The 18,490-nt window shown below is 38.1% G+C and overlaps 3 protein-coding genes across 8 annotated transcripts; all 3 read right to left on the bottom strand.

Moving 5' to 3' along the window:
- Nucleotides 1-1,609: 1,609 nt before the first annotated feature.
- LOC131794892 (uncharacterized) lies at nucleotides 1,610-2,416 on the bottom strand. Its single transcript, XM_059112462.2, has one exon. It carries the CDS (start codon nucleotides 2,414-2,416, stop codon nucleotides 1,610-1,612), a length of 807 nt encoding a protein of 268 aa, XP_058968445.2.
- A 1,688-nt stretch (nucleotides 2,417-4,104) lies between these two features.
- LOC131794817 (sprouty-related, EVH1 domain-containing protein 2) lies at nucleotides 4,105-11,613 on the bottom strand. 5 transcript variants are annotated; one of them, XM_059112378.2, is made up of 2 exons: nucleotides 11,440-11,613; nucleotides 4,105-6,215 (listed from the first exon to the last, which is right to left on the bottom strand). In XM_059112378.2, the coding sequence occupies exon 2, from the start codon at nucleotides 6,193-6,195 to the stop codon at nucleotides 5,236-5,238; it is 960 nt and encodes a 319-aa protein (XP_058968361.2). In that variant the 5' UTR covers nucleotides 6,196-6,215; nucleotides 11,440-11,613; the 3' UTR covers nucleotides 4,105-5,235. The 5 variants fall into 5 exon arrangements, with proteins under 5 accessions (XP_058968361.2, XP_058968363.2, XP_058968364.2 ...); XM_059112380.2 differs by lacking the exon at nucleotides 11,440-11,613 and adding an exon at nucleotides 8,650-8,789; XM_059112381.2 differs by lacking the exon at nucleotides 11,440-11,613 and adding an exon at nucleotides 8,419-8,559.
- A 2,657-nt stretch (nucleotides 11,614-14,270) lies between these two features.
- Nucleotides 14,271-18,388, bottom strand: LOC131794835 (keratin-associated protein 4-11-like). 2 transcript variants are annotated; one of them, XM_066161571.1, is made up of 3 exons: nucleotides 18,242-18,388; nucleotides 15,505-16,035; nucleotides 14,271-15,241 (listed from the first exon to the last, which is right to left on the bottom strand). In XM_066161571.1, exons 1-3 carry the CDS (start codon nucleotides 18,246-18,248, stop codon nucleotides 14,649-14,651), a joined length of 1,131 nt encoding a protein of 376 aa, XP_066017668.1. In that variant the 5' UTR covers nucleotides 18,249-18,388; the 3' UTR covers nucleotides 14,271-14,648. The 2 variants fall into 2 exon arrangements, with proteins under 2 accessions (XP_066017668.1, XP_058968384.2); XM_059112401.2 differs by lacking the exon at nucleotides 18,242-18,388 and adding an exon at nucleotides 17,820-17,976.
- Nucleotides 18,389-18,490: the final 102 nt, after the last annotated feature.

Here is an 18,490-nt window from a genome sequence, read left to right as displayed (position 1 = left end):
TTGCACTACGGTCTTTTGTTGAATTGTTTGTATAAGTCAAAAGAGAGAGAAAAACGCTTTTGCAGCTTAGAAAATGAACCATAAAACTATTTCAATTTGGGGCATGGATCTGACAAAAAATGTGTTGGTGCAGCGACTCTGCTTTGATTTAAACGATTAAGTAAGAAAAATAGCCTTAAGGCAAATTTCCTGTTTGCGTTTACCTTCCTATAGATCCTCGATTTCTAACCAATGAGCGCTGCAAACGAGTGAGATGTCGAGTTGAACACGAGAAGAGAAATTTCATATCTACAAACAACCATGTATTACTTTGTTTATCATATAAACAGAACAGCCCTTTATTGGAAAGAAAAGTCGACTTAACTAATGACCGAAAGTAAAAGGATCGACAATCTTCGAATAAAAATTGCACAGTGCGTTGAAGATAAGCTGGCTCAAGATGAAAAATCTTGATGCGTTGTAATACTGTACTACAAAAACAAACAACGGGCGTAATTTTCAATGTACAAAATTCTTAGTTACTGACTTGGTCCTTACCGAAAGAAGAAATCTCTCGGGTTCATGGCCAAAATTAGCCTGTGAAAAATGTTCCAGTGGTCGATATTTGTTCTCAGCCGCGAGAAATGTCATTACCAAAGCCACTCAATACATAACCTTTGGTTTTTCTTTCCGTATTTTGGTTTTCTTCCTCCTCTAGGAAAGTTTGAACGTCACTGTCTATAATCGATACGGATTTTTCAGTGCTTTAGCTGCCATAACCCGAAAAAAATCCGACAAACGATCTTGGATTGAGAATGGTGAAGACTTCGCCGTTTATTCATCAACCTGAAGGAGTGGCGCGAAAGGCGAGTGACGTGTCAGCAGCTGATTGGCGATATCCAACACACGTGAAAAATATCGTATTCTTTCACGTGTGTTGTTACAGCTTTTCTCAGGGCTGGAAATCCTTGTATAACACCGTAGTTCATATGATAAATAGAACAAACAGCATAGCTTTATTTAACGTGAAAATATGCTTATTCATGAGGCGAGTTTACGAATATTTTACGAGTAATTTGAATATAAAATTAAGATCAAAATGAATTAATTATAAAAATTATGTTGCAGCCACTATTAAACAAAATGCAAGTGATAGCTAAGATATAAATATTAAGTGAAAAGTTATTTAACTAACATATCAATATGATGTTAAAAATTATGATAATCCTAAAATTTTAGATCGAATCATTAAGCTTCGAGCCTTGCCAACAAAGTCCTTGGTCACGGCGAATGTGTGTATCTTGTCAAGAAGTGTCTACGATACCTTTATAGGTGAATAACGCCCAAATTTGTTGTTTAAATCGCAGCAAACTCACGAATATGGCCTGAGTCAAATCAGGCTTTGTCGTTTGCATAAAGCTTTAATTGGGTACGATGTGGAGGCCACTGTACTGTACTGCGTAGCCCAGATGTCTTATCTCCACCAGCCCCCTTTCCCACCTTTGTCAAGAAATAAAATTTTGTAACAGTAAAACAACCCGCCAGGTCTCCAAACTTCAGTAAGAATCTAGTGTGATCCCCCCCACCCCCCACCCCCTAACCCTAACTCCCTCGGGGGCTAAACTCCCACCTAATTCACTATCGATAGACAAGAGCGACAATCTTTCCTTCCCTTACTGTCCTGCTTACCCAGTGATTTAAAAGAAATGTCAGAGCAGATATTCATGACAGGGTAACAGACCAAACAAGGAATGAATAGAGAAAAGATTCCCATGATGCACCATCTAGCCGCACAATCGGTCCCAGGTTCCTCACACGAGTAAGGCTCGTCGGCCCAGTTTCTCCCTGAATCTTCGTCGTCCTTGGTGCAATGATAAAACACAGCTTTGACACAGCACATACAAGTACAGCACTCTATCAGTTGTGTTCTATCCAGTTTTAACGGCTCGCTAGCATAAACAGATTCACCCTGGAATTCCTTTCTTTCCGTAGAATTTGTACGATCAGTGGCCCTATTTTGAGAGATGATATCTCTCCCAAGGTTAATAATGACATCTGCATCGCTCGAAACGGCTTGGTAACGCACAAAATGTGGGGATCTGGCACCAAGATAGGCAAAATAGGAGAGTTGAGGTTGATTCTTGACGGGTTGGTTTTCTGCTATAAGGTCTGTAACATATCCTCTCTCTTTATCCCAAGCACTCTTCCACTCACCTGGCTGAGTTTCTTGGCTATGTTTTCTTTGTCCGCTAAACGGAAAGGATTTGCATCTTCGAAGAGAATCTTTTTTCTTTCCTTCCTTTGGCTGCTCTTTTTTTAACTTAGAGTCATCGCTGTCAGAATTACTAACAAGGACACTTATTGCGGTATCATGGCGTGTTGAATCTGAAGGCGAATCTGCTAGTTCCGATATTGATAGTGATCTTCGTATGGCCATATCTTTTTCTATGGATCGCTGCTGATAAGGAGATTTTGAGGCGTGAGTATTCTAACTAAGCTAGGTTATTCTCTGGACTGTTTGGTTTTGTCAACTGAGTTGATAATGTAAATTGGCCACCGTAAAGAGTTTAAAAGCTGACGTCAGAGCCCTTGGCTCTGACGAAGGGCTAACGCTCGAAATGTCAACCTTTAAACTCGATGGTTACAAGCTGCTCGTTAACCATTTCTAAACTAAAATTACGCTTCAAAACGATTCGCAAAGATATGATTTTTAGGCTACATACATGGAGCTTAAAATCCTCCGCCCTGCTTTCAGCCCCTTGTCTGCTTTTTGATTACAACAGACTGGTCCGGTTCCTGCCAGTTAGAGTTTTTAAACTCTATGTTTATGTATATTTACAAAGTCCATTTTCCAATTTATTTCAATGTTCTCGAAGATATTAACTACTTAGCTACCCTGTTAATTCGAGATAAATGAATAAATAAAATAAATTGACAAATTTTAACAGTTAGTCGCTGAGAAAATTAACCGTAAAAAATTCTTTAAGACTCGAAAGAGCAACAGAAAGGGAATAAAAATGAACAATTACTACATACGAATGTGGAGAGATGATTACAAAACGTTTGCGCGGACCGAGCATATATATGTATACATACATATATATATATATTCTAAAAAACAGAGCTCTGAAAAAAAGACAGAAAAATATCTTACCGATGACGTAGTAGAAGCTCAGTGATTAGTCAGCGAATAAACAACTGGAGCTGTTCCGAAGTTTTTTCTATTTCACGTAAAATCACGGAGCTTTATGAGAATAAGTTTCCCGTTCTCGATTCACGAGTTGAACATAACTAAGGTAAAATTTTTGTGGATTATAACGTTGTTTCCTCCGTGCATTTTTGCATTGACGTAATTTGTTTGATCATTCAATACGTCATGTCTCAAGCCTTCGAAAATAACCATAGTCAATTTGAATTTTGGTTTGGTTGTTTTCTTTTCTGTTTGTTATATTATTTGTTTTCAATTTTTTTTTCTTTATGTGAGGGAGCGTTTTTCAAACAAGAGGCATATACTGAAACTGAAAACGTTAAAATTTACTTATAACATTTGAGACAAGCTGAGGTTTAACAGCCAACGAATCAAAACGGATACGTTTCTACCCAAATATGGTAGCAAAGGTTACAGGTATGATATGTTTTTGAGAAACTTACTAAGAGGCCGGTAAATTTAATCTTGTGTGAGAATACCTGCAGTGCGATGGCCCAAAAAAACCCAAACCGCATTAAAGCATCAAGATGACCCGTTTGTGTATGTCCTGCGGGAGATATTGTTAAAAACGCCAAAATGCTACATGATAGGGAGTTATTTTGCAGAGCCTAGTATAGGTAACCATGCAGCTCTGATAAGAACTGTGCTTACTACTTAAAACCATTTCATTTTTTCCCTTATTTTTCATACGAGGTGTTTCATTCTACTAGACTGATATTGTATATATTAAGAAATGTAACTCCTCGGTCAGGATAGAAGTTTAATTATCCCTTACTTTGATATTTCAACTAGTAATGAATCATGTAATATTTCTAAAAGATAAGCAATGAAGCTAAGAAACTGTGTGAAATGTTTTCGTAAATATTTCACGCCGATATAAGCTCAGGAATGGATTAAAAGTTCAAGGAGCCTCCATATACTTCTCACTCTGTTTTGTTATCGTTACAAATTCAGTTTGCTATTTTCTACAGTATTTACAGACATCCATTTATAAATTGTGTTTCATATCGAACGAAGCTGATTTCCGAGTGAAACCTAGCAGAACTATATCTATATCAAGCAATCTATCATATGTCAATGATTTGGTATTTTTTTTCTTAAGTTAAATGATAAGATCAATTGTGCACACATTTTAGTTGGTTCCTATGACCTATTAGACAGACGCATAAATGACGTTACCATAAACAACATTTTGGTTGTTTTTTTCATCATACATAGCAAAGAGATTCCATGTTACCGTTGGTCTGTACAGTTAAAGATCACAGTGCCCCACTTGGCTGCGCCACGTGTGCCATTACTTTCTTTTGTGATCTATTATTACTGACCAGAGGCACGGTATGCAGAATCTATTTTTTACTTTGATTTGCGTTATTTGGGAGTCGTTACCACTCGATGTTACAGCAGTATGCAATTTCTAATACTATATAAGGTATCCCGCCCCAGTCTGCTGGTTTGCGGTTAGTTTAGAACGTGTCTATATTTCCAGTTATCAGTAACTGGTATGATTCCACACTGTAATGCGTTTTTGGGTTACTTTCTAGCTAAAGAAAAACCCTTTCACTCCCGGGAGTGATCAATAAGTCATCTCTCATTAAAGCATCAATACACTGTCAAGAAGTCAGCCGATAAGAATAAAGATGTTAACAAGGAGGACATCGATTGATTGAACGACAAACTCTTATCTTTGAATGGTATATATGGCAGTCATTACGAGACCCCTACACATAAAAAGGAACTAAGAATTGTCCCGTTTTGTAACCGTCTTACTAGATACTTGCTAATCGATACCTTATTTAACTGACTACAAGGTTTTCGCTCTTCCTGCTGACGGGGAAACAACCGATAGGGGGGATCTACTTTAAACACGGCGCTTAATATTTTAAAGCTACCTTAAATTTGACCAGCAAATTTCAACCTTGTTACTGATCAAAATGTTTGGATTGACATGATATACCAAATATTAACATTCGGCGAGTAAAATAGGATGGAAACTTTATCCCTGAGATAAACGTGAATCTACAGGGCTGCGACGAAATTATTAATAATTTCTATATCACAGTTCCATTTCTGGAATTCATCAGTATTGATGCAGGTTCCATTTCCGAAGACGAGCATCCTATAGGATCCCTCCTTCTCTCACGTTCATCTCCGCTGTTCATACTTTTCACACAGTCGTGGCACTTAAAATATGCCTCAAAAGGGAGGTAACAACACAGGCAAGGCATGAATATGGACATGACTCCCATGATCCCCCAGCGGCCCATGCACTCGCTCACAGGCCCCTGGCATGAACAGGGATCCTCGGAAATTTGACCTTCATCTTTGTTATCTTTGGTGCAGTGGTAAAAGAGTCCTTTCACACAGCACATGCACGTGCAACAGTCCAAGAGGTCGTGGCAATCTCCACGTCTTTCGTCCTCCTCGATCGCTTCAAATTCCTGGCAAATAACATTGGTGGCGTAAGGAGATATAATCGACGTGCTCGTTATTATCACTGGCCGATCAGCTAAGATGTCATGCGCCGAGTGAAGCCGTCCCCGCTGAGTATCTTTCGGCGCTGGGGTGAGCTTGCCTAGATATGCGAAGTAGCAGAGTGGAGCAGGCGGCTCCCGAGTAGAAAGAGACCCGAGACTTCGCCTGCCTCCCGGTTTGACATGACCTGTGCTTCGTCTCGCTGGGGCTATCACATAATGGCCACTCGCACTCGGCTGAACACCATTCACGTGTTTAGCTGACACACCTTCTGTGTCAAGTGCGATGTTCACGGGTGTTTCTCGCGCGGGAGTTGACTTTGAGCGTAACACTTTGTGCCTCGGGCTCAGGTTGATATCCTTATCGTCTCGACTTGCGTGGTTAGCTTGTGCATTTTGTTCAGGTTTTTGACTGGTTAGCTTCTTTGTTGCTCCAGCCGCAGCTGCCGCGTCAGAAATTTCTCTTAAGGTGCAATATTCGCCTCCCATGTCGAGGTGTACTGGAGTTGAACACGACTCTTTCTCGTTTTGCAGCATCTTTCCTATACCGTCATTTCCTAGAGAAAATTGAAAAAATGAAATTTGTGTTGTTTTTCCTTCAAGCTGTTACAATAAATATGGAAACGAGCACAATGGTTTAGAGGCAAATGAAGAAATTTAATTCCACATTCACGAACTTCGCCGCTGGGATGTCGAAAAGCATTTGTCAAAGAAAGATGTGTAAGAACAAAAGTTTGTTGCCAGTTTCACACTTATTTCGGTAACTGATCGCGTATGAAGCTTTTAAGATTAAAACCAAAAACATCCTTCTACTTTTGTACTAAGACATTACCTGATCCTTAAAATGCATTCATAATATGATAATTTTAAAAGAAGACCAGTCATCCAAACCATGTATCATGTTAGTGGTAGATATCTACGATAAATTTCAGTGTTTAGTCCCGGCCCACGCCTCAATTTTTTCCAAGAATAAAATTATACTTCATACTAAAATCTAAGGATACAACAGAGTCGTTTATATATATATTTTACTTAGACAATAGAAAACAGGTGTTAGAGATTTAAAATGTCAAGTCTTTTACATTTGCATCTGCCTCAACTAAATGAGAACACCTTAAACCTGTATTAACCTTTCAGAACACGAAAGCACAAAAGCCTCTATGAAATTACTGTCCTGGTAATACATTGTCTACAAAACAAAATCGATATCACATCAATAGAACCAAATTTTTCAGCCTGTGAGAAGCCCAGAAAAGAGGCTTTTTCTTGAATGAATTGAGATCTCCATTAAACGTCGGCGACAATTTCGAAAAAAAAAGGTAATTAAATCGAAATACTTGAAGAAAAACAAGATCCTCACCTTACAAAACGGTTTGTTTTAAGCTCAGTTGATTCCCAAATGAAACATTTTAAAGAAAACCTATTGTCTACTGTTTCTTCACGCGATGAAATAAAATTGAGCATCAGGTCATTGTGAGAAACAAAACAGAATTACGCGTAGAAACGAAATTAGCACAACAATGTAATCTTTTAGTTTCTGTCACGAGATTTACGTCATATCCTGGTACCAGTCTGATCTTAATCACCGATTCAGGCGATCATATTAAGTTTCGTCAAAAAATTTTTGATAATTTCCGTATTACTATGAAATGATACATAGAAACTGACGCCCGCAAATTATTACAGGTTAAATAACAATTTCGAAAGAATTGTAATTGCTTTAATAAATAAGTCACCCACGCACAAAGAACTTCCTTTTATCACAAAACCAAAGGCAAACTCTTCGTAAATGAAAGAGTCGTCAAATATGGATAAGCTTTCTGGTAAACCATGTTGTAAGACAATTTCATATGTATACTCACGCCGCTCTCGATTGCTAACAATGCTTGATGCAAACGCAGAAAACTCGTTGATTTCGGAGTAAGTATTCTAATCTGCATATCTTCCTTAAAACCTTTTTTTATCTTTTTTAACCGTGAAACACCTTTTATAAGCCGGCCGCGGAAACTGGTGGATTAGCGCTTGGATTTAGCGTCTAGAGGTCTTTGTTTCAAAGAAGGACCACTAACAATAAGTGAGTTCATTAAATTAAGTGGTTTAACATAGAACTTATGAAGGGTTTTTTCACAGAAACATCACAATAATTATTCTCAGTTTTCCTCTATACCATACCGCTAGGAAAACAATGACCGAAGTGTACAAGTATCCAAACCACATTATTTACATTTAGATGTTTTTAGTGTAAGAAACCTGTTTAACACGCCATCCCGCCCTTGCTTGAAACCGAAGCATTTCTTTTCTATCTCGTTTCGCTGCGTACAGAGTAACCTCGAAGGTAATTGTAAACGATGACATAAATGAACGATTTTCAAAATATGACCCACGTTGAAGATAGTCGAATAAAGTAAAGGTTATGGATTTCTATTCCAGCGCGTTTTCTATTTCTCAAAACTCATTTGGTGAATGGGTTTTTCGCATCGTTGCGTCATGACAGAGGTTCCTGGCCCTCAAACAAAGTTTACTTTCAACTAAGTGTCCTTTGCTCATCATCTCAAGGCTTTGTGTCGAGGAAGCTTACGGCTGAAAATACTTGGTTAACCATTTAAACTCCGAGTATTGAAATTTGGCAACTAATAATATGTTGAATATTTTCTTGTTATCTATATAAAATCACTTAAAAGCTATTTATATCTCCTCATCTTTCACGTTGACGAAATGTCATTAAAAGATAAATTTTCTACCATGCATGCATAGGTTCACCTGTGAAGCTTGTATATGCTCAGCATAAAATTCAACCCTGAAAGGCAAACCTGTTTCCCCAGTTTTTATATGAAGTACCTTCCTAATATTTTTAAAATTTTGAGCATCCATTAGAGAGCCCCTTGACGCAAAATGACAGGGACAACTACCTTACTTACGAGCTATTTTGTCTATTTATATTGTTCTTCGGCTCGTTGAGATGTTAATGAAACCATTGTTGAAGAATCATACCTAGTGCGTTTGTCCACCAGTCAGCGGATATTGATCTTTAGAAACTAGTTTAGGATCTTTTAGCTGCAAAACCTGTCGTTATTGTCTCGTGTCGAAACGAACGTATTGCGGTTAGCTATTAAAATATGCTTAGGGTTACACGTTTTCGCCGCTACTTCATTTATGAATAATAATAAAGTGAATATGGAAAACTGATCAGTTCTTTTGACGTCATAATACTTGAAAATACTCTAAAGATAAACCATTTGCAGGTAGAACTGTCGCCAAAATGATTTATAACCGGTAGCATTACTCATGCAGGGCCGAAAGCGAAAGAAAAATTTCAAACGAACTCAGAAAACATCTCCCTTCTGCCTTGAACAAAAAGCTATCAACATTTTCTCTGTCAAATCAAACGACCGATCATAAAGCTATGACACTAAATGTCTGTTATCTTCTCTTTCATGACACGACGTTTCATATTTCATGTGTGTTCAATTATGTCGCGTCAGGAAACTTTTTCAGTTTTTGAGTAGTCTGGCTCGTTACAAACTATATTTGGGTCGGTGTTTTATTTTTTCGATCTTTTATCGTAGAGAAGGTATCAAAAAATTTTCCAAAGTAAAATAAATCAAAAGATACATATTAAATAAGAAGTATTATAAATGACATAGATCGCTAAGTAAAAAAATCATGGGCAACTTGCTTTATCGAACTGAAGCTTCAACAATGAAACTGTCAAAATATTGGATTCCGAGCGCTTGTTTCCGAAAAAACAAACTTTTCCGTGCTAAAGGTGGTAAGTTTCTATAGACACTTAGGTGCTGCGTTGGTGGGAGAGTATAGCAAGGTAACTGGTTTTATCAACTCACGTGCAAGGTTGTTGTGATCATGAGAAACCGCTAAATTAGTGAGTCATTGAACGACGTAATTAACCATAAATAAAAAGTTCCATCAATGAGTTCTACAGGTTATGAAGACATGTTTGGCCCTTTTATGAAGGCGCCACACGTATGCGCGTTTGCAGCGCACGAAATCTCTTCCTATAATCATTTTCAGCAGATTTCTCACATACTTCACTGAATTTAAAAAGAAGTCAGAAGGTTGACAACAACTACAACAACAACAAAAAACCTTCAACTTCAACTTGAGACCGGCGATAAAAGGAAATCCTGACGCAGGTAAAACTCAGTGGCGATCAGACCAGTGGGATGGCGAGCTGAAATATTTTTGGAGTCCGTAATTAAAGTTCAAAAACAAGGAAAACAACTGAACTTTTAGCCGGCAAACAACTTGATGTTTGTGTGAACTTTCTAGAGTTTCTATTTTGATCGGTCGGAATTTTGAAGATCATTTCCTCATAATTCATTTTTTTCCCGATTACTAGACATTTTAGTGTCTGTACTTCCATTGTTTTTTTGTCGATTTTCCGCTATGATTTTCCCCACCCGTCAAAATCCCTGCTCTTTACGAATAAATCTCGTGGATTGAAGACGCAAATATAATTTTCGGACCGTCTTTGAGTAACTTCAGAGCTCAGGTCTTTAAAATGTCCAATTAAACTTATCTCGATGCAATATCGGCTGTTAAATAAATGAGCATTAAAATCCCTTTATTTTTATTACAATAGCTACTTTTTCTTTTCGCTTCCAGTATTTTATTTCCTATTAAAGGAAGTACAGTCCTGGTGGTCCCATATCTGTGCAACGAAAGACTCGCGCTAACGGCATACGTCTCACTCGCAGGCAACAATCACCCACGCGCATTTTCCCCCCCCTTTATATTCCAAAACGTGGAAATTTCTGCATTTGTCAGAAAAGTGATTTGTTCGCTGAAATATCTCATCCCCAAAACACATCTGTCTCGTTTCATATATATATAAAAGTTTTAACTCTCTCCAGTCTGCAAGACTCACTGAAGACTGCTTTTTTATATTCCAGCGACCTCGTTACACAAAAATACTCATTAAATATGTATAAATGAAGAATAATAATTTCTGGAAGCATTGTTCTTATAATAAGCTATAGCAGTCGCACAGCTATATTTTATTGAAGAACAAAAAGATCTTCTGATAAATGTGTAAGGCGCTGGCAAAGTGAGGCATCAAAATTAACGTCTTTGACTGATAGGTTGTCATCTTCAGCTTTTCTTCCGCGGATGGTTAAATTGTCTTTCGTGTTGTCGCGGTTCTATTGTGATTTATTGAATCCGAATAGATCGAGAATTAAAAAAAAAAAAAGAAAGACAGAACCGAGAGAATTACCACGGTGAGTTATGCCTAAACAAGAGCCATGAAGGGAAAGAGCCAAAAACAATCTGATTACAAATTTGAGAAATATCTAACTGATATTTTTTTGCAATAAATTGCCCATTTTGGAGTCGTCGTGCATCTGAGAACCTTTGAGGACAACAGTTTCGAGTAAGCAAATATCTGTGACAAGATTTTTCAGTGAGTTTGTTGTTTCTGGTCCAAATGAGGCTGCCTCTGGTAGCAGCCCTGGAGTTTTCTTTTCCGTGTTACAGACTAATCAATTGGAAATATACAGTCATTTTTTGCCTCAAACGTAGCGCCGTACTCTGTAATTAACCGACTAAGTTAGTAACACCACAGTGAAAAGAGTTTTTATTAGGGTTTCATGTTTTCTTCATAAACCGCGAGAAAATCAAAAGACCTTACGCTAGAAACGAACTAGATTATACACGTGTGGCTAGCCACGCCAATACCTTTAAAATCGCACAGTGTTTATAAATAAATAAATAATTTTTCGAAGTTGCAAATATTGAACAAAAAGAAGTTATTTTGTAGCTTACCGAGTTGATTGTGATCCGAAGAATTGTTTTAACGCAATGAGCGTGCTTCTGTCGAGCGAATTTTTCGCGAATCGATCGAGGACTTTCAGTATTGGTGATAAGTGTATAAAACAGAAAGCAGAAATGGCGGCGTTTATATAATGTACGACTCTTTGACAATTCATACGCACTTCTAAGCTGCGCGTCAGTGACGCAAGTGGTGCGAATTTGAATTTGACAAAATCGAACAGATGTGCATGAAAGCTTCAAATGCTTAATTATATTTGTTGTTTTTTCCTCGGTGGTGTTTGATGAATAAAATATCTACATCTTGTAGGGAAATATCGCACGGAGATAGTACTGATAATTTTTTCAAACGCGCGCTAGAAAATTTAATGGTAACCTAAACATATATAATATTGGTAAAATGTCAGCTACGAATGAATTTGACAAGTCAGCTGAATTTATTTAGAATAATGAAAAGAAAACTATTTTCATTCAAATTTCAGATACTAGAATAAAGTGGATTTTAATTAAAACTGGAAAATTATGACTTTGGCAGAATACGCGCGCTGGCGTTAAACTTGCTAAGAGCGATTTATCCACCATGCAAATTTATAGAATCTTAGTCTTGCAAGAAAAGAAAAGTCAGAACGGTCTTTAGGAATCAGTGACTAAGATCGTTTTGATAAGTAATATAGGCACCAGTCAGTCTGCGATCGATGTAAGTCTTCATTTGGAAATCAATAATGTTTGGCAGACTTACTTGCGTCAGATATCTGGCTACCCCATCAACAGAACTATATGTGTGCTCAGCTTGTAAACATGGAAATGAAAAAAGCTTTACGTTGCACGGAAAAAGTCTCACGTAGATTCCATTTCTAGAAAGATTTCCTGCACAAGAAACTGAAAGTCTCGCGTTTTTACATGTTAATTACAACAAGTGCAATTACAAAAGAAAAATTAATAGAGGGTAGAAGAGAGTTTGGCAACCTTCCCGCCTATAGGTCCAAAAGATCAAAAGATCGGCTATTGCAATTAGGGCTTGATGCCCATAAATAAAAAAGAGAAATAACGAAAAAAACAAAACAAAACAAAACAAGAAGGAAAAGTTGGCAAGTAAATATCATTACTGCGACTTAAAACTTTTGGGAATTGATAAGAACTTTACTAACGCAGTCCTCATCGACACCTTACGAAAAGCACGTTAAAAACAGCAATTGAAGAATAAAACTGAAAAACAGGAAGATGGATAACTTCTTTGAACTTTCCTGACGGGTGGGGTCACGCATAAATTCCCATAATCTCATGATTATTTTATAACTCAGCGTATCTTCGTGTGATCGCAATAATTACTTCCGCGAAAGGAGTTGGAGTATTACCTCAGAAAAAATTCGGTCCATGGTTACAAAAGGCGACTGTCCAGCCGTATCTAAATGTTTGTGGATCATACCACAAAATGATGGAACAGTATTTTTTTGAGATTTTATTTCTAATGTAATTAGAGCCATTTTAGCGACTAACGTCGGTTTGTTGACGGATGTCTGAGGTTGCCATGATCTCACTTCCACGAGGAAAGAGTTGTTTACAGGCTAATTATTTTGATTCAAACTGAAGCTCTCATTTTTATGAATGATGAATCCATTTGCGTCATTTTCAGTGGAGATTTATACGCTCTCCTCTTTGTTCTTCCCAAATAGGCTCCCAGACGAATAACAAGCAAGACGTATAATCAATAGCCGTCCATCGTCAAAAATAACGCTCATGCTAAATTGGTGTTTCACTGAGTTGCGTCATCAGCAGCGGGAATTTTGCTGTGAAAAAATATAACACTTTTCCTTGGGAGCCTTCCATTGTCTTAAGAATTACATGTTACTCTATGGCCAAGATAACTTCTAAAAGAAGAAATTTATCAAGGAAAAAATTATATTTCCTTGTGTATATAGATCATGCCGAGACAAATGTGACACATGTCAAAGAAAATTAGTAGAAACTCTGCGCTAGAAATTTTCCTTGACACTTTTCCAATCTAATGGAATGGGCGAAATTGTTTTTATCGACGGAGTAAACTTGTAAGAGTTTTAAGAGTGACCTAAACACGCCGTTGTCTGGCGTTCGTTTAAAAACTAATAGGAACTAGATCTCATTTTCCTACGTTTCAATGCAAATTCAATATATATTGACAGTTCCTGTTTGGCGCCAAAAGAATGTCATGGGTATTTTTCCGCGAACAAAATCCTATTTGTCATGGAAATAAAAATAAGAAACTTAGAAACAGCAGATACGTAATAAGTACATTTCCTCAAGAAGGAAATTACATCATCATGGAAAAGCTTTTTGTATACAACATTTTAATGAGTAATAGCATGATACCAAATGATGACGTTCAACTGAAAAAACAAGGCGTCCCACGCAAATGAACAACAGATCGCTTGTCAAAAACACATCAATCTTGTCCACCCTTCGCCATAAGCATTCCTTTTGTGGTGATTCTTTCCATTTTATCACTTTGCTCTCTTATCAAACAAATATTTTGTGGTTCCCTTGAAATGAAAGAAATTTTGCATGTTCCATTGAAATTAATGAAAAAATATTGGAGGGTTTAGCTGATTGTTAGTTAATGGCTTGTTTAAATGTTTTATATCCATGTGTATTTAGCTGCCTGATAATCAAGTTGAGTTGGACGAAGAATAATCAAATTCAGCGTTCACTGTGACCTTCGAATGAATGCTTAACTGGGAACTATTACATCGTCTAAAATATCTAATCAACATATGCATTACCTAGGATCCGTAGAGAGGATTATACTCTCATAACCATGTAAAAGCTTTTCATGGGATGCGTTAGAAATATTGTCAACTTTTATTATGATGGGATTATAATTCAGCAGTGTCAGAAACACAGTGGTTACAAAAGCGATTACGTTTCTTTAAAATTACCTCAACGCCGTACTCTCCCCCCGCAAGGTTTCACTTTGAGGAGGAGGGTACGGCTACACGTAGGTTGCCGAGTAAGGCCCTGTTTTAAATCAGCGAAAACAGCAGCATTTGCTAATACAACTAATACAACTTCAACTAATACAACTTACAGTTTAGTTGACACAATGTTATGAAATTCCTAACTCTGTGCAAAAACTAAAATGTTCAATGAAAAACAACCGAGCCATTAAGTATGGTGCTCGCATAACAAGTATCACTCTCGGTCGAAGTTTTTATCCAGGACTGTCAGAATTAATGGCCAGACAGGACATATGCTGACATCACAGGCAGTAGGAAAGACAAATACGTGACGACCAATCCTTTTGCGTCAGCTTTAGGAGTTGTAGACTGCACTGACGGTTTCACAGTAGGGTCTTTCACTTCCACACCTGTTCCGGTATACTCGCAATAGCCTCCTTTACAGTCGCGTTTACACTTGCTTCCATTGCACTCCAACAAGCAATTTCCACCAGGACAGGACATAACACACATGTCTGAACCCGTCTCACAATGCATTTTGCAATGTCCCTTTGTGCAGGTCTGTTGACACTCCTTTGCCTTGCATCTCATGTTGGTGCAGTTTTTTTCGCAGACCTGGCTGCAGTCACCTTGGTCAGTAGTACAATTGAAATTGGCGCAATTGCCTCCCAAGCATTCACTTTTGCATTCTTTCGCTGTGCACTTGATATCGCAGGCTCCTTGCGCGCAGGTTTGTTGACAAGATTCGGAGTCGCTGTTCATGCACTTCAAGTTGCAGCTGCCTCCTATGCAATTACTTTCACACTTTGAAGCTTCGCACTGAATTTTGCAAGGCCCTTTGCAACTCTGTGTACAGTCCTTGGTACCTATAAGAGATCGTAAAAATAATTTTTTGAGTTTAGCTTGTTCCAATTTCTCATTCGGATGCACTAATAACTGAACTATGAGGAGAACTAACAGCAAGTTACGTTCTATACTGGATTTACATGCGACAAGCGGCCTGTCTGCTCCTAGGATCAGCGATGTCAAAAGCCACCTGAGCTCATTTGTAGCCCTCTTTTTTCCCTTTTATCCTGCTTATTCTTCCTCTTTTCTTCTTCTTCTTCTTTTTCTTTTTCAAAGGACTTACCTTTGGAGCACTCGAGTCCACACCCCTCCCCCTCGCAGCCTTGCTTGCAGTTGTCAGCCTTACATTCCACATGTGAGCAATTCTCGGCGCAATTTTGAACTACGTCTGCACCGCTGGCGAGTAAGCCACAGTTTCCCTTCTCGCAGTGTTGAGTACACTTCGATGTTGCAGTGCAGTTCACCAGGGAGCAGTTTCTGAGGCAAGTCTGGGTGCAATCGTCGCCGGAACATTCAACTGAATTACACTTTCCTGACAGGCATCGCTGATAACAACTTGAAGAGTTGCAGCTGATATTTGGGCAAGGTTCCACCACACAAACCTGGTCACATTGAGAATAGTCCGCAGTATTTCCGCACTGAAGATCACACACTCCTGTCAGGCAGATTTGAGATCGGGTCGTGTTCGACGTCTGTTCACAGGATCCCCCTTGTCCATTGATGAGTTGAAATACGGCAGACAGGAATAGAATTTGAAGGAGCAGTGCTAATGGGAAGCTTATCTTCATCATGAGAAAAGTCAAGACTACCTGATCTAGGAACATAAAATACCAAATGAATTAAAAATATAATTGTGAGGAAAACGTGTAGCACAGTAAATCGAGTTTTTCTGTCCTAAGAAATGAGCATTATGTCGGCTCACTCGCATTTATTCTTCTTGACTTGTGCTAATTTCACTGTGAAATATTTTCCAAATACGCGGCAGTAGTTCGAAAACGACTTTAATTCACAGGAAAGGTCGCTATACATCTCCTGTCTTAATACTGACGAAATTTAATCTTGTACCTTTTGTTTGAATTTGCATTAGAGTAAAAACATCGTCCGATATGCTTGAGATAAGCTAGATCATTTGTTGTCAAGAAATGTTCTTCATCTGCACTTCATTTTGATACGGAGCAAAAACGTTTTGGGGTAAAGGAATAGTTTGATCACTGATCCCACGAATACAACAGCCTGCTAACAGAAACTTCTACAAAAAATTGTGCAAATACACTGGACAGTATTTACATGAAGTTGTTTACGTACAGACGCTCACGCACACAGAAAAAAAACTCTTCACTTTCAAACCATGGCAGGCAGGTGAATTTTCAGATACCAGCATTTTCATTTTCGCAAGTTTCTAAGTCTGTTTTTTTGGTCTGATGGACTGTGTATAAACTGAGATACAAATTAAAAAGGTCTCGAAGCAGAATTCGAAGAATTCTTTAAAAGCACTGAGCTTGGCGGTTGACATTGACAATAAAACATGTCAGTAGCAATATTTTTTAATGATGCAGAGCCTTCAAAGAGGCTAGGACGCAACATAGCATGAAACATTGCCTTGCGAGTTTGCTGAAGATTCAAGTTAAAATCGAAAATGAAAGTTTCGTGTCTGCTGCAGGCATAATCATTGCGTTTGAACTTTTCTAAAAATAAATCTTTGTAAAGCCGGCCTTTACGGTTCAACTGTCATGACAGACTTTTCTAGAATTTTTTCATGTCTGTATGACTTTGAGAACCAAAATTGTCCCAAATCCTGAACATTAAGCAAAAAAAAGAAAAAAACTTGAAAACAAATACAGGGAGAACTTCTAACCTAAACGAAAAAACTTCTGGAGCTCTTACGCTTGAACAGTTTCGCTTTCGAGTTCCTGACAGTCTAATTAAGCTATAGACGAGCTTTCGCTTCCATACTCATTTCAGTGTAGAGTGATCTTCATGATCCATTCTTCTCTCGAAAGCGTATACTTCCTACATGAAAACTTGCTACAAAAAGTCTCAAATCAGAATAAATTCTGTAGTGCGGTGATATTTCAAACAATCGCTTCTAAACAGTGTCGGTTACATTCAGGTATCACTGCGCCGAGGGTTCCACTACTTCTTGATATTTGTTAACTGAGCGTTGAGGAGCTCACTACAGGCCGTGGTTATTAGTGAATGATCCGCTTTGTCTCTCGATCGAAAGCACATACTTCGCAGGGAAAAGGTTCCAATAAAAGCATAAAAATGAATTCAGCAATGAGTGAACTTCTTAAAGAAACGCATCGAAGGAGTGGAAGGTTCGTTTTCGACACAACGTCCGGCCGTCGTCGTTTATTTATCACAGTCATTGAACCGCACGGGTAAACCACCACTTATCGGTTTAGTTCCTCTCAGGGGAGTAACAAATGAATTACAGAAGCCATGCTACTGTAGGAATGCAATCTCTGATTTTGTGGCTTAAATCAAAAGTTTAGAGCTATTCCGATTAGTGTATGGATGCATGCTTTGAAATAAACTTCATGGTCAAATTTCGGCTCATTTCGTCACAACAATCTAGCAACATTCTGATGAACTCACCTGCAGTTTTTTCGGTAAGAAACTTAAATCTATACGGCTGTACCCTTTAGGAAGCTGCTCAGCACAACGTGTCTATAACTTTGAAAGTTTAACAGTGCGCAACTGACTTAGACGCAAAATGCACTCAAAGCATTTTCAGTTATTATAATTAGCTCAATTACTTCGAAAGAATGTGTTTTCACGGCCTTACACGTGACTGCGGAAAGTCACGACATGTAAGTCTTGCCGGAAGTGTAATTTTAATATTAAACCTAGCGCACATAACCGACAAGGAAGAGAGAAAGAGGAAACAAGAAGAGTACTTGAAACCAAAGCCGAACACATTCTTCTGCTCTAACGAAGGGCTAACGCTCGAAATGTCAATCACGGTGACCAATGTAAATTATCAACTCAGTTGATTAAACAAAATAATCTTGCATTACCTCCCATCGAGCCAGTGCCACAGTTTCTTTGTAAACTTGGCCCCGAGTAGTATCAATTTTAATTGATAGACAAAAAACTAAGGAAAGATGGCGAGCGCAATCTACGTCGTTGTTAGTTTGCAGAACTCTTTGGATAAAACTCGAACTTTGCTTCAAACACAACAGTTCCTGTTGTTGAACAAACATTAAAAGTCCCTTATGTGATGGGTCGGTCGATACGTAATTTCCATAAAGTATTGTCTTGTTCAG

Source organism: Pocillopora verrucosa, chromosome 14 (assembly GCF_036669915.1).
Source record: "Pocillopora verrucosa isolate sample1 chromosome 14, ASM3666991v2, whole genome shotgun sequence".
Classification (NCBI taxonomy): domain Eukaryota; kingdom Metazoa; phylum Cnidaria; class Anthozoa; order Scleractinia; family Pocilloporidae; genus Pocillopora; species Pocillopora verrucosa.
The sequence above is the reverse complement of the archived record's forward strand: the minus strand, read 5'-3'. Positions and strand labels throughout refer to the sequence as shown.